This window comes from Narcine bancroftii, chromosome 10, assembly GCF_036971445.1.
Source record: "Narcine bancroftii isolate sNarBan1 chromosome 10, sNarBan1.hap1, whole genome shotgun sequence".
In the NCBI taxonomy this organism is placed as follows: domain Eukaryota; kingdom Metazoa; phylum Chordata; class Chondrichthyes; order Torpediniformes; family Narcinidae; genus Narcine; species Narcine bancroftii.
Genome location: NC_091478.1, coordinates 46,214,814 through 46,231,378, shown reverse-complemented (window position 1 = coordinate 46,231,378; position 16,565 = coordinate 46,214,814). Strand labels below are relative to the sequence as shown.

At 42.7% G+C, this 16,565-nt stretch overlaps 1 protein-coding gene across 4 annotated transcripts in view; it reads left to right on the top strand.

Moving 5' to 3' along the window:
• The window catches only part of hells (helicase, lymphoid specific), a 118,361-nt gene that overhangs the window by 74,430 nt on the left and 27,366 nt on the right, over positions 1-16,565 (top strand). For all 4 annotated transcript variants that reach the window (XM_069900837.1, XM_069900836.1, XM_069900835.1 and 1 more), the window contains exons 17-18: positions 155-274; positions 11,578-11,694. In XM_069900837.1, coding sequence (XP_069756938.1) covers positions 155-274; positions 11,578-11,694 — 237 coding nt within the window. The remainder of the gene's footprint in view (positions 1-154; positions 275-11,577; positions 11,695-16,565) is intronic.

Sequence of the window (16,565 nt, the reverse complement as noted above, 5' to 3'; positions counted from 1 at the left end):
GTGCGTGCAAATCATCATTTCATTACCAATTCCGTTTGGACTATTGGAGCAATGAAGTCCTGCCTACTTCCCACTTTAATCTGTCAGTTAACTATCCCAGTGGTTCTCCAATTCTACCAACTTTTCTGAGCACTGATTTTTGTTTTTAAAACAGGTGCTGATATTTTCTCAAATGACATCGATGCTGGACATCCTGATGGACTACTGCCACCTAAGAGAATACAAGTACAGCCGGTTAGATGGTTCCATGCCTTACAATCTTCGAGAGGAAAATGTGAGTTCTTCTGCAAGGCTGCAGCTTAAATATACTTTTCTGTTAATAGAACCAGTTAAAAAGCATTTTGTGTTGACGTAGCTTTTTTTTGAACCAACAAAATCCAATCAAGTGTTGTGTAGTAAACTGCTGGGGAGTGCCAGATTTTTCCAAGGGTTGTGATAACCCATGCCATGTGCAAATAAGGTTAGAAATAGGATAATGCAGTTGAACACGTGGCAGGAGGGAAGGCTTCAGGTTTCTGGATCACTGGGACTTGTTCTGATAGAACAGTTTGCATATGAACTGGAAGGGGACTAATATCCTTGTGGGAAGGTTTGCTAGTACTGCTTCAGTAAATTAGATTTGCAGGGGGAGGAGGATGAGTGCCAGAGCAGATAGAGGAGAGGGGGAAGGAAAAGATGATGTGAAAATTGCATGCACCATTAGAAGTCAATAGGTTGTACACGGTGGAAATTTTCTAAAGTGCATCTATTTCAATGCATAGAGTTCTGTAGGAAAGACAGGTGAGCTTAGAGTGTGGATTGACATGTGGAATTATGACATTGTGGCCTTTAGTGAAATTTACTTGCACAAGGGGCAGGACTGGCAGCTCAGTGTTTCAGGCTTCCATTGCTTTAGATGCGATAGAAAGGGGTGGGGGATGAAAGGGGAGGAGTAGCATTGTTGGTCAGAAAATATCACAGCTGTGCTCAGGCTGGAGAGAACAGAGGGCTCATCTACCAAGGCTATATGGGTGGAGCTGAGGAACGGAAAAGGTATGACCACACTCAAGGGGGTTGTATTATAGACCATCCAATAGTCAGAGAATTGAAGGAGCAAATATGTAGAGAGATAGCAGATAGCTGCAGGAAACAATGTTGTGATAGGGATCTAAATTTTCCACCTGCTGACTGGGACTCCCATACTGTAAAAGGGCTGGAGGGCTTGGAGTTTGTCAGGAATTTTTTTTCTAAGTACAGGTACTCCTTTATCCGGAGTCCTTGGGGGATATTGTGTTCCGAATTTCAGATTTTTCCGGATATCTGAAAGCCAGATTTAAGCCCACCTGAATTGTATCCATCTCCATCCCCGCCCAGCGCGCACTGCCAGTGCCTCGCCCCACTTGCCGGATTTTGGAGCTTTCTGGATAAAGGATTGTGTACTAGCAAGAATGCAATACTGGATCTCCTTGTAGGGAACAAGGCAGGACAAGTGATAGGAAAATGTGTAAGGGTACATTTTGGGTCCATAATGCTATTAGTTTCAAGTTAATTATTGAAAGTACATTTGAGGGGACATATTAGTTTTCCTGTTAAAATTAAGAAAAAACATGTAGCTGAGTAACTAAATTAGAGAAGGAGAGAGATATTAGAAAAAGATTCACAGCAAAATTCAATGGAAATTAAGAAAATATGTTTTAACTAATTTGAAGTTGAAGTTATTACAGAGACCAGACTAAGATATGAATTCGGGGAATTATTAGCTTTGCAGTTGAAAGCTGAACAAGTTTCTAGAACAATAAATGCTATGAGGGATGAATGAGATTTAGAAAATTTTATGAAAAAATTATATACCTCTGAAGTAGTGGAGAATGAAGTTAAAATTGATAATTTATCTGATCTGGATTTACCTTTTTTAATGGTAAAGATATTAAAGATTTGGATACTTCTTTTACTGTTAAAGTAATAGATGCACTTCGATCCATGCCAAATGGGAAGTCTAAAGAGAACGATGGCTTTATTTTGGAATTTTATATAAAAAAACAAATTCAGGATTTATTAACTCCATATTGATGGAAGTATTGAAACAGGCAACAGAAGTTCATTCTTTTATAGATTCTTTTTCTCAAGCAATTATTATAGTTATTCTTAAGAAAGGGACCCATTGAAAGCTGGGTCTTGTAGACCAATTTTGTTATTAAATGTTGATTATAAAATTGTAGCGAAGGTTCTAGCTAATAGGCTAAATATTTACTAGATTTAATTCATTTAGATCAGGTGGGATTTTATTAAAAATCATTATTCGGCAGATAATATTGTGAAGTTGATTTCTTTAACACTTCTCGAGAGGGATCCAACCTACCAATGGTTATTTTGTTGGAGCAGAAAAGGCCTTTGATAGAGTAGAGTGGAGTTTTTATTTAAAGTTTTAGAGAAATTGAAATTTGGCCCTTTTTTCTATTGGTTAGATTAAGGCTTTGAAGAAGTCCTACTGATAGTGTTGTGACAAATGGACAGTGATCTTTACCTTTTAGGTTGATTAGACAAAGCTGTCCTTTGTCACCAGCTCTATTTACATTAGTTATTGAACCTTTGGTTCAGATGATTAGACAAGATAGTAATATTAAAAGTATGAAGGTGAAATCTGATGAATTTAAAATTAATTTGTTTGCAGATGATGTTTTGATTTATTTAACAGAACCTCAGAAATTGTTTGAGGTGTATACATGACAGATTGGAACAGTATGGTGAGATATCGGGTTATCAAATTAATTGGGGAAAGCAATGACCTGAAATAGATTATTCATCTTGTAGGCATATTGTGAAATTCAAATGGTCGCATAGGTGTTAAGGTAGATTCATTTGTATGAATTAAATTATTTGCCGTTACTGTCTAAAATTAAACATGATTTGACTTGATGGAAAGATTTACTGATTACATTAATAGGAAGAGTTAATTGTATTAAAATGAATATTTTTCCTAGAATTCAGTATTTATTTCAATCTATTCCTTGTAAGATTCCTCAAATTAAAAAAAAAATCAAATGCTTTGATGAAATTTTTTATGGAAGGATAAAATGGTAAGGGTATCTTTACAAAAATTAACTTGGAAATATGAATTAGGAGTTCTGCAACTCCCTAATTTTCAAAATTATTATAATGCAGCACAATTGAAATTTATTAATAAGATGTTTGAAATGGATAAACCTTTGATATGGGCTAATATTGAATTATCTCAAATTGGTGAGAAGAGGATGGATCAGTTTATAGATGGAACCCAAAGTTATTGAACTTTGTTTTGAAACACTTAGTGGATTTATGGTATATATAAAATATTAAGTTTATAGGTACTAGAGGTAAGATTTCAGATATAACCATTGTAGCAAAATAAGCTTTTCCCCATCACACTTAATAAACAGCTTTTGAAGTTAAGGGATCAAAAGGGTACTAAATTGGTGCAAGATTGTTATGAAGCGGGATATTTTTTCAAAGAATGAAAGAGAATATGAATCATCTTCAAATACTCTTTCTTATTATCAAATTAAAGCTTTATTGTTGGATAATTTTGGGCATACTTTATGGTTACCTAGACGGTTTAAGTTAGAAATTTTACTTACTGAAGGTGGTAAGAAGGGATATATATCTGAGATGTATGCTTTATTACAGAATAAAATGCTTAAGTTGGATTTACATAAATCTAGATTGAAATGCGGGAAAGATTTGGGTATACTTATTTCTCAGGATGAATTTACTAAAATTGTAAATAAGGTATCAATTAGTTCATTATAATTTTATTCAGCAATTATATTTAACTCCAGAAAAATTACAGAAAAATTAAGATGTAATTTTAATTTTTCAGATTAATGACTTGGATGTCATAAGGATGTAGTGTGGCGGTACGCCATTGGACAAGCGAACTGGCCCTGCTTCTCACGTACGCGGTGGGGCAGCTGGCTAAAATGGTGCAGTCGGTGGGGGGGGGGGGGGGGTTTCCTGCCGGCATTGGCACTGGGCTCAGAAGCCCGTAATTGGAGACCCACGTGAAGCCCTGGTGACATCGGGACCCCCAGTGCGGGTCTCAGCCAGGTCCAGGTTAGGAGTGTAAGACCAGCTAGGCAGCCTGCAATAAATCAGTTTTTGCTCACTGAACTCAACCCGTCTGGTTGTGCGATTCTTCAGTTAGCAGTGTAGCTGCTGCTGCAATTGGTGACCCCAACAGGTTCAAACGTCTTTGAACCCAACATGAACGTCCCTTCGATCAATGCTATATAGCCATCAAGCTTCCTGACTTCTGGGTTCAGGAGCCAGAGACCTGGTTTAGCCACACATAAGCTCAGTTTCACCTCCGCTAGATTTCATCGAATTCGACCAAGTTTAACCATGTGGTTGCCGCCCTGGACCAGGCCACCGTCAAACGAGTGCTGCACCTTGTTCAGCACCCACCCGCGGAAGATATGTACGGGACCATAAAGCAGGTGCGCACCGGCTCCCTCGGCCTCTCCAGGCACCAGTGTGCCACTTGGATGCTGCGCCTCGATGCCTTGGGGGTCAGAACTCCAATCGAGATGATGGACAAGATGCTCGCGCTCATGGGCGATCAGACCAACTGCCCACACTTTGAGCGCATCTTCCTCGACCATCTGCCTGAAGACATCTGCCGTTACTGTCCCAGGAGAGCTTCTTTGACCCTAGGAAGGTTGCTCAAAAGGCTCAGGAGCTATGGCTCGAACGATTCCCAGAAGGCTCGGCAGTCCAGAAGGTTACGAGTCACAGGCGTGACCAGGCCAAGCCTTCCTCTAGCAGTGCGGTGGAACACCTGGCCCCTGCAGGGGCCTCAAAGAGCATAGCCAGAAGCAAGTCATCCATTTCAGGCCTCTGTGTTTTCCACCAGTGCTGGGGAGCCAAGGCTCGGAAGTGTCGTCAGTCCTGCTCGTTCCAGTGAAACGAGCAGGCCGGTCACTGTTAATGGCTGCGGCGGCTGGCCAATAACACAGGCTTCTCTACCTGTGGGATTCAGTCAGGGGCCGATGCTTCCTCGTCGACACCAGGGCCCAGATCAGCGTCATCCCAGCCATAGCCATCGAGTCCCAGAACTGGCCTCTCGGACCTCCCCTCCGTGCATCCAATTCGATGGAGATCCGAACGTATGGAGACAAGATCATCCACCCTGATCGGCCAGCGGAAGTTCTTGTGGAGGTTCACCGTTTCGTCCCTTCCAACTGCCATCCTGGTTGTCGATTTCCTCCTCACGCACAGACTCCTGGTCGACATTCTAGTTTGGCGACTGGTAGATGCCTGTACCTTCCAATCCATTCGCCTCAACAGCTCCTGCACAGAGTAGCCAGAGATGGCCATGGTCAGCACGCCCAAGGACAAGTTTCAGCATATCCTGGACGAGTTCCCGTCCTCCCTAAGCCGCAGGTTTCTGCCGCCTCACCACGCCACAGGGTTTTTCATTACATTCCCATCCAAGGCCCACTGATCCAAGGCATGCTGGCTCCTGCCGGATAAGCTCCAGATAGCGAAGGAAGAGTTCTCGTATCTGCAGGAGCTGGGGATCGACGCACTGATAGTCCTTGATCCTTACCACTCCATCTGGTCCCGAAATCCTCTGGTGGCTGGCGCCCCTGCGGAGATTATCAACGGCTTAACGACGCAACTGTACCTGACTGTTACCCAATTCCTCACATCCAGGACTTCACGTCCAACCTGCATGGCGTGAGGGTATTCTCCAAGGTCGACATGGTGTGTGGGTATCACCGAATCCTGGTGCACCCCCGAGGGCATGCCCAAAATGCCCATCATCACCCCCTTCGGCTTGTTCGGTTTCCTACGCATGCTGTTCGGGCTCAAGAACGCCGCCCAGACCTTCCAGCGCCTTATGGACACAGTGGGCAGGGATTTGAATTTCATATTCATTTATCTGGACGACATCCTTGTCGCCAGCAGAGACCAGGCACAACACAAGTCTCACCTGCGCACCCTCTTCTCCCGACTGGCCGACTTCGGCCTAACAGTCAATCTGGCCAAGTGTGAGTTCGAGAAAGATTCCATGCAGTTCCTGGGTCATATCATCATGGGCAAAGGAGCCACACCTGCTGCTACAAAGGTCGCTGCAATCAGGGAGTGCCCATGCCCGGACAACCTCAAGGGGCTCTAGGAGTTCGCAGGTATGGTCAATTTCTATAACCCCTTCATTCCAGGCTCTGCGCATGTCACGTAGCTGCTCTTCGCCCTCATCGCGGCCAAAGACATGACACTCGCCTAGACTCCAGAGGCCTGCAAGGCATTCGAAGCCACGAAAGATGCCCTCGCGAAGGCTACCCTGCTCTTCCACCCACGCACTAATCTGCATATGGCACTCTCCTTCGATGCCTCTGCCACAGCCGTTGGTGCCATCCTGGACCAGCAGGTGAACGGACAGTGGAAACCACTGGAATTCTTTAGCCGACCTACGCCACCAGAGTGCAAGTATAGCACTTTTGATCATGAGTTGCTGGGCATGTACCTGGCGGTGCGTCATTTCCGCTATTTCTTGGAGGGGAGGCCTTTCACCATTTTTACCGACCACAAACCCCTCACTCAGGTGCTCGCTATGGCAAGAGATCCCTGGTTGGCCCGCCAACAGCATCACCTCTCCTTCGTGTCAAAGTTCACCACCGACGTTCGGTATAAGGCGGGGTAAGACAAACTGGTCACTGACGTGCTCTCTCGACCGGCCATTTGTGCACTGACACCCCGCCTCGACTTCGACCAGCTTGCCCGGGACCAGAAGTCCGACGAGGAGACGCGGACTTTCAGGACTGCCATCACGGGCTTGCGGTCCAGGACCTCCCGACTCGTCACGGTACAGTCCTGTGCGATGTCTCCATGCGCACCCCGCGACCAGTGGTTCCCAAGCAGTGGTGCAGGCAAGTCTTCCACCATATCCATGACCTTTCCCACCCTTCCATCAGGTCCACGGTCCGTATGGTGGCAGAACATTTCGTCTGGCACGGGCTTCGGAAGCAGATTGCGGACTGGGCTATTGCCAGCTTTCCAAGGTACACAGGCACACCAGAGCGCCCGAACAAAAGTTCGAGCATGTCCGGGAACGGTTCAGCCACATACATGTGGACATCGTCAGACCCTTGTCCGTTTCCAAAGGTTACCGTTACTTTTTCACAGTGGTAGACCTCACCACTCGTTGGCCCAAGGCGATCCTGATGTCAGATGTCTCCACGGACTCCTGCTCTTGAGCGCTTTTGAACGGTTGGGTTGCCCGGTTCAGTGTCCCAAACCACCTCACCAGTGATCGGGGCGCCGAGTTCACCTCTGCGCTCTGGGCCCAGCTCGCCGACAGGCTAGGGATTGAGCTACATCACACCACGGCCTATCACCCACAGGCCAATGGGCTAGTCGAGCGATTGCACCGCCACCTTAAGCCAGCACATAGCCTGCCTCACCGGCCCTGACTGGGTGGAGAAGCTGCCTTGGGTGCTCCTGGGCATCCGCTCAACACTCAAAGAAGACCGACAGGCATCAGCCGAGCTGGTCTACGGTGCACCGCAATCCTTACCCGGTGAGTTTGTCAACGTACCTCACAAACCCCAGCATACGTACCGCATGGTCTACTTCCCCGTCTCCGGGCCCAGTTGGACTCCTTCACACCCCCACCGCCGCCCAGACTTGGCACACGGGCCTGTTACATCCCCAGCGCGCTGTACTCCGCAGAGTATGTTTTTTTTATCAGACGGGGCCCGTCCACAGCACCTCTACAAAGACCATTCGAAGGGCCGTACAAAGTCATCCGGCGTTCAGGATCCACTTTCACACAGGACATCAGTGGTAAGTGGGAACTATTTACGATGGACAGGTTAAAGCCAGCCCACCTCAACCCTACCGAACCAGTAGTTGTGGCCCAACCCAAGAAGCGAGGCCGCCCGGCAAAAAAAGACATTTGCGCTGGTTCTGGGGTGGGCTGTGTGGCGGTATGCCATTAGGCAGGTGAACCGGTCCCGCTTGTCATGCACACGGCGGGGCAACCGGCCAAAATGGCACCGTTGGGGAATTCCTCCCAACCTTAGCACCAGGCTCAGAAGCCCGCGCTTGGGGACCCATGTGACGCCGCAGTGATGTCGGGGGCCCCCCAGTGCGGGTCTCAGCCAGGTCCAGGCTAGGAGTGTAAGACCAGCCAGGCAGCCTGCAATAAATCAGTTTTTGCTCACTGAACTTAACCCGTCTGGTTGTGCGATCCTTCAGTTAGCAGTGTAGCTGCCGCTACAGTAGGTTCTGAAAGTGAAATTTTCATTAGATCCTTTAGTATTTTTGTTAGGTAATATTAAGTGATTGATTTAAGAATTAAATAGATTTCAAATTGCATTTTTGAGATTGGAATTAGCTGTAGCTAGAAAATATCTGGCAATTGCTTGGAAAAAATGGGACTGATTTGAGGATTCGGAGATGGCATTTGGAGTTGAGGTGTTGTATTCCATTGGAGAGGATAACATATAATTTGCGTGATAATTTTTTTATCGTAAAATTTGGAGCCTGTGTTTGGATTATATGGGTTTAAATTTTTGAATCCCCTGACTGCACAGTAATGGTGTTACTCCAAACCATGGTAATTAACTGATGAATTTTGTTGTTATGGTTGATCTTCTCTTCCCTTTTCTTTTTTTTGGGGTAGGTTAGGGGAGGGTTGGTGGTTTAGGGAGGGGGTGTGGGGGTCATAGGGGGGTTAGTTTTAAAATATGTATGTGTTTTTAATTGTTTTGCATCATGATTTAATAAAAATTTCAAAATAAAACATTGGTGAGGCCAAACATGGACTATTGTATGCAGTTTTGGTCACCTAGCTACGGGAAAGATATCATAAGACAGAAAGAGTTCAGAGAAGATTTAGCAGGATGTTTCCCAAACTTTGGGAACTGATTTTCAGGGAAAGTTAAATAGGTTAGGACTTTATTCCTTGGGGTGTAGCAGAATGAGGGGAGATTTGACAGGTATTTAAAATTGAGGGAAATAGACAGGGTAAATGTAGATTGTTTTTTTCCACTGAAGATAAGTGAGATACAAGCCAGAGAACATGGGTTAAGAACGAAAGCAGAAAAGTTTAGCGGGTCATGAGGGGGAATTTCTTCACACAGTGGTGGGAGTGTGGAATGAGCTGCCAGCTTAGGTGGTGAATGTGGCCTCAATTTTAACATTTAAGAAGAATTTGGAGAGGTACATGGATGGAAGGGCTATGGACTGGGTGCAAGTCAGTGGGACTAGGTTTGGTATAGATTAGAAGGGCCGAAGGGGCCTGTTTTTGTACTGTAGTATGAATGGTTTTATGAAATTTAGATGCCAGAGATTGGAGAAAAAAATTGTATAAGATTAGCTTGTAAATATAAAATAAGGAGTGGGTATAAAGGTTCTAATGCTTGGCAATATGTAACATGTGGTGTGCCATAGAGATCTGGGATATAAACATTGTGATTTGTATTAATGACATGGATGAAAGTACCACAGGAATGGTTCTTAAATCTGATGATGACTCAAAGATAAATTGGAAATTAAGATGCAAAGAAGCTCCAAAGGAATATGGATAAATGTGTTGGCAAGGATCTGATAAACAAAAAGTTGCCCTTTTCAGTCAGAAAATCAAAAAATACATGACCTTAATGGTAAGATTGCAGATGTCTGAAATGCAGAGGAATTTGGGTGTCCAAGTGCATGATTTACCAAAGACTAGTTGGATACAAGTACAATGAGTACAGATTGACCTCGACGTGTTATTTTAAAGTTACGATGAACAGAATCTATTTTAATAAAGGTAAATTGGGATCTACCTGTTCCTTCTCTGAAGGAAATGCTTCCGTTCAATCAGTGCATGCAGATCACTTCCCACTACCACGGCTCAGATATTTACCTGTACAGGTAGACTCTGGCTTGTGATAATTTCACCGTACAATGCGAGACGCAGAACCGAACCCCATTGCAAGTTGGGGTCCACCAGTAATTCAGAAAGCTAACAACGTGACCATTGTTTATTGCTTAAGGAATTGAATGCAAAAACAGTGGGATTGTACTTCAGGTGGTTAGGAGTAAGTGAAATCGTCAACCACCCCTTTATCCTCTATTAATCCCAGGTCTTTCCTCCACATTTTCATCGTTTCCCACTGATTTTCCCACTGACTAACATACTAGGGATAACTTAGTGTGGTCAATAAACTAGCCAAGCTGCATGTCCTTGGAATGTGAGAGGAAAGCCGAGAACTCAGGGTAACAACACCTCACAGACAGTACCTGAGTTCAGGAATGAGCCCCTGTCTGGTGCTGTGAGGCAGCACGGTTAGTGTAGTGGTTAGCGCAATGCTGTACCAGTGCCAGCGACTGGGGTTTGAATCTGGTGGTCTGTAAGGAGTTTGTATATTTTCCCTCTGTCTGCATGGGTTCCCTCTGGGTGCACCAATTTCCTCCCACTATTCAAAACTTACTGGGGTTTTCAGTCAATTGGATGTAATTGGCTCGTGGGCTGAAATGGTGTGTTACCGTGCTTTAAAATTTAGATTTCAAACTGCACCATTTATATCCACTGCTGAATCTTTTCAAGGCAGACTTTGATTAAAAATTTATGATGTCAAGAGAGTGAAAGATTACCAGAAGTTTGTGGAGTCTTAGTTGCAATCAGATTGACGAGGATTTTATTGAATTGCTTTATTAAAGGGTTGAGAATAACATTCCCGGGTCCTAAAATTTGTGTTTGTATGCAAGATTGTTGAGATGTTCAACTTTCCACTTTGCAGCAGAGGATCTGACCATAATGAAGTATATTGCATATTTCCCAGATCACAGGGAAGATTAAAGTCTGTTTATTTTTAAATTTTATAAACTACCAATCCACACTGAATTGGACTGGTGGGTTGATTATAGCTTGGTAGGTCAGATTAGAGATGGACAAATGAATGGGATAGAAGGGATAAATACAGGGGCAACCAAATGGGACACAAGGGTATTCTTGAGCTGCTGAGAGCCTGGTAGTAGCAATGAAAACAAAATGATTTCATCTGGAATTTGATGGGTGCTTTCATATCCTTCTATTTATTTCAGTGTTGGTTTAAAAGGGAGAATGCTGTTTTGTGGGAACTGGTCTTGGCTTGCAACCAAGAGGCTCAATACAAATCCCATTTGACTGACCAAGAAATGTAGTTTTTAAAATCTTTCTCAGGGAAAGGAAAGTGCTTCATCTGTGTTTGGTTTTTGCATTTGCCAACTCCTTCCCCAGCCTAAAATCTGACCCTATGTTCTCCTTTCCTCCCAGTCTGAACTATGGGCCTCCTCCAGCTTTGTCTATGATTGTGACCCAGCTCCATTGAGCTCATGGCATAATTTACTTAGATGGGCCATTAAATCCACACTGCTTATATTTGTGTTTTTATTCACTTAAAAAAAAGTAACCCCGCTTATCGTAGTTCAAGAAGCGCAGAGGTGCAAGATTCTTTGTTTTTGTTATGTTCCATATATAATTTGATTAATTTACAGTTGCATTGAAATGTCATCATAATGGGGATTTTTCTTGTTATTGTGGAATACATTGGAGGGTTGTATTCACAGACATTGCTTCTCTTTCTCTAGATAAACAATTTCAACAATGATCCTGAAGTCTTCCTCTTTTTACTGAGCACGCGGGCTGGAGGCTTGGGCATTAACCTGACAGCAGCAGACACTGTCATTATATATGATAGTGATTGGGTGAGTACTCCTGCCACACAGTCCTCCCAGTTCTTGGATGTTTCAGGTTGAGCTGGGGAGTAGATGAGTGTTGTTTTTTGAGCAAGGAATCTTGTGTTGAAATGCCATAGAACTCATCAGTGAAGTTCAATGTGTATTTTCCTTTAGAAGTCTTCAAACTGGACAATCTGACAGCTGATTCAGATTTGCGTTGCAAAGAGAGAGAGCACATTGATCTAATGCCAGGGTGTTATAACTGTCAGCAAGGGCATAATTCTGCAAAATGTGTGACATTTTATTTAAAACAAAAGGCAAACATCAAACTGCTGGGCAGCACGATTGGCATGGTGGTTACTGCAGCACTTGGGACTGGGGTTTCCCTGGGGGCTCCAGTTTCCCTTCACCATACCAGGGTGTAGGTTAATTGGGCAATATGGACATGTGGGCCTGTTACCATGCAGTATGTCTTAAACTTAAAGTTAACTTAGCAAGTCGAATAGCATCTGGGTATCAAAAAGAATGATCGATATATTGGACTAAGAATGTGGAGGAAGAATAGCCAGTTTGTAGAATCAGAGGGAGGGGTGCCTGGGGCTGGTAGGTGATGGGTGGGACCAGATGAGGGAACATTTTAAAATGGGGTTTGACTTTTTAATGTATTTTCGATCTTAATGCTGGATTTGAAGTCTATCACAGTTAAAATGGAGAGATCTGCTGGACAGACACTTTGCAAGTTTGTGTACAATGTGATCTGACCCTGCTTTTTTTAAAAATGTGTTCATTTTCAACAGCCCACTAAAAGTAATATTGCATTAAAAAAAATACTGACTCATTCCCCATCAGCATTAAGAATTTACTTTGATGGCCAGTATCGATTTCCATTAATAACATTAAATGCTAGAAACTTGCATGTTGGCAGCAAATGTTGAAGAAGAAACAGAGTTAACATTTAAGGTTAAAGACCCTTCATCAGAACAGTAAAAGTGAGAAAGTAAGTTTCAGAGAGTATGAAGAAAAAAGGGAATATCTCCAATAGAGTAGATGTCAGAGCAGGATGAGCTATCTCACTGCAACCCTGCTTCCTGCAGCCTTGTTGACTGTACAGGTGTCCACTGAATATATATTTCTTCCAAGTTACAAAAATATGTTTGCTGATGAGTTATGGATGTTGTGATTGAATGGTAGAATCTTGGGGATCTAGATCATGGGAATGTTGAGAGAGTTGAATGAAAGGAAGATTAGGTGAGGAAGGAGATGCTCAAGGAGCCATTGTAGATTTGATAAGTCAATTGTTGCAAGAAGAAATAGTGAACTCAGGGTTGCCAAGGCGATTTTAGTAACTATGGAGCAATCTGATTGAAGTTATTAGAGAGGAAAGCAGAGAAATGTTAAAGCTGTGAAATGCAGGTCTGAGCTCGTGCTGAATTCAAAACTAAAAAAAGGACATGGGTGTTACCCAGTAAATCAAGCAGAGTCCATGGGAAACCTAAAACTGAGTTAATAATGCAGATGGATACATTTACAGTAAAACTGCTTAGATCTGATACAATAAGTAGGAGAAAGTTATTTGATATTGTTGAATTTGATATTGAAACCTGAAGAGTGCAGGTTAAAGGTGAGGTGCTGGACCTGAAGCGGTGTTGGAACAATGCAGGAAGTCACCGATTTGGGTCAGAATGGGAGTGGGATGGAGAATAACAGCAATTGGGAGCTCAGGGTTGTCTCTGTGGACTGAATGGAGGTGCACCAATTAATCTACCAATTCTGTACACTTTTGGAAGGAGGTAGAAAACCAGAGTACCTGGAGAAATCCAGCGCTGGATTTCAACTCTGGTTGTTGGTGTTGTAATACTGTTGTTCTAACTGTGTGCGCAGTTATACATCTGTAATAATTTGTTTTCTCTCTATGGTCACTGCCTGATATGCTGACCATTCCCAGGGTACTCAGCAACACTTCTGATCTGCAATTCATATTTTAAGAAGTCCCTTTGTTTTCTCTCTTCTGAGCATTCCTTGTTGACCTGTAAACCATATGGGTCTGGAATCACTTCAGTTAGCTTGGTGTCAAGGGAGTCACGTGATGGAGTAGTGGCCGGTAGGAGAATACCAGCCCTCTCCAGAAAAGAAGAAAAAAGTGAAGGAAACGCAAAGCTCAAGAAACACAAAACACAACAAATAAAAGATAAAGGTCTGGAGAAAAGAAAGAAAATGGCACCTAAGAAAAAAAATCAAAAACAACGGGGGGGAAAAAAAGGAAAGACGCCGGAAGTGAAAGGAGAAGGTCTTACCTGCACGAAGAAGCAGGGACCCACCGTGAACAGGGGAGCCCTCTCCCCGAGGTTAGTGGAGACCCTACAGTGTCGCGACCTCCCGACTGCAGGACTGCAAAAATGGCTCACTGAGCCAAACAGTGGTGCGCAATGCGCACAACAAGAAAAAGGAGAATACTGATGGGTGGGGGGCCCAGCTGTGGAGTGAACCTACATAGCACGACCAGCTGAGAGATGCCCGACAGCAGGGCTCTCAGCTAGAAGAAGAGGAAAGCAACTGGAAAGGGAGTGAAGAAGAAAAAAAGCAGCAGCAGGAGGCCCAACAGGTAACTAGCCCAGAAGAAGAGCCATGGAAAAAAAAACAACATGGAGGCAAGCAGCTCAACAAGAAAGTCAGATACAAGGAAGAGAAGTAGAAGACACAAATTCAAGAGCAGACACAGAAGAAGAAAACCAAGCTCTGCACAGAGGAATAGAAGGTAAAATGAATGGACCATACATAGATTAAAAAAAAATTTCAAGAACAAATGAAAGCATTAAAAGAATGGTTGACACTAGAATTTAGTGAAATGAAAAGAAAAATGAAAAGTACAGAAGAAAAAGTGAGTTGAATAGAGCTGGTCATAACAGATGTAGGGAAAGGATTAGAAAATGTGGAAGAATGTGTAATGGCAGTAGAAATGGAAGCGAATGACTTAAAGAAAATTGGAAGAAAGTGACAAAAAAGTTAAAGAAACACGAGTTGTTAGCTCAGAAGATGGATATAATGGAAAACTATAGTAGGTTAAAGAATATAAATATAGTGGGCCTAAAGGAAGATGAAGAAGGCAAAGATATGAAAGAATTTATAAAAGAATGGATCCCAAAAGTCCTGGGAATGCCAGAAATGCAGGAGGGAATGGAAATAGAAAGGGCACACAGAACACTAGCCCTGAAACCAGTCTCACAACAAAAACGAAGATCGGTTTTAGTAGAATTTCTGAGATACATGACAAGAGAAAATATATTGGAGAGGGTAAGGAATAAAATTAGAGAAGACAAAAAACCATTGGAATACAAGGGTCAAAAAATATTTTTTTTTACCCAGACGTAAGTTTTGAACTCCTAAAGAAGAGGAAGGAGTTTAACGCAGCAAAATCGATCCTATGGAAAAAAGGCTATAAATTTATGTTAAGATATCCAGTGGTGCTTAAAATTGTTATCCCGGGGGAGCAAAACAGACTGTTCTCGGATCCGGTGAAAGCATGAGAATTTGCCAACGCCTGCAGGACAGAAAAAGAGATGAAGAGATGTAACAAGAACGAAGAACCATGATAAACTACATATAAAGATGTAAAAATAATGTATATAAGTAAGAACTAAAGAAGGGGAAAAAAAGGGAAATAAGGGAGAAGGAGGAAAACAAGGAGGGGAAAAAGAAAAGAGGGGGAGCTTTGTTTTAATGTGAAGATAAAAGTCTTTTTTGGAGGGGTTTGGGTGGGAGAGAATAACAGTCACCGCGAAATCAATTTACACTTGCAAACTGGTTCGCAGTCCGAATGAGGAGGGGAGTTTTGGTTGCCCGGCAAGGGAGAAGGCATGACTCAGAGAGGTGTGTGGACACTTGGGGTTAAGGGAATTTTAGATGTGGGAGTGGTTGAAGAATTTTATGTTTTAGAAGTGTTGTCATATGTTGAGTTCAAAAAAGGAAAACTGAGAGATGAAAATGGGGAAAAGGGGAAATATGGTGGTGAGGAAGTGGAAATGAGGTGTAAACAGAGTATGAGATGGCCATGTTGAACTATATGACTATAAATATTAATGGAATACATAACCAAATTAAAAGGAAGAGGCTATTAAATTTACTGAAAAAATTAAAAATAGATATAGCATTTGTGCAGGAAATGCATCTAACTGAAGTGGAACATAATAAATTAAGGAGAGACTGGGTATGGCACGTAACGACAGCATTATATAATTCAAAAGCCAGAGGTGTAGGTATATTAATCAATAAAAATGTACCATTCAAAATAGAGGAGGAAATAATAGATCCAAAAGGGAGGTATGCAATGATAAAGTGTCAGATATATTCAGAAATCTGGAATTTGGTCAATATATATGCACCTAATGAAATGGATCAAAAGTTTATGCAAGATATTTTTTGAAGATTGTAGATGTGCAGGGGAATATATTGATAGGAGGGGACTTTAACCTTAATTTGGATCCAAAGATGGATAAAACTGGACAAAAGACTAGCAAAAAGAACAAAATCCCAAATTTATGGTTAAATCAATGCAGGAAATGTAACTTTTGGGAATATGGAGGGGGCAACACCCAAAGGAGAAGGAATACTCATATTATTCAAGTAGACATAAAAGGATTGACCTGTTCCTGTGGTCAGCCCATATCAAAGGGAGAGTTAAGGAAACGGAATATAAAGCTAGATTGTTATCTGATCATTCACCCCTGTTATTAGCAATACAACTGGAGAGCATCCCACCAAGAACATGTAGATGGAGATTAAACTCCATGCTACTTAAAAGACTGGAGTTTAGAGAATTTATTGAGCGCCAAATTAAAATGTACTTTGAAATAAATACGGAATCAGTGAATGACAAATATATATTATGAGATGCAATGAAA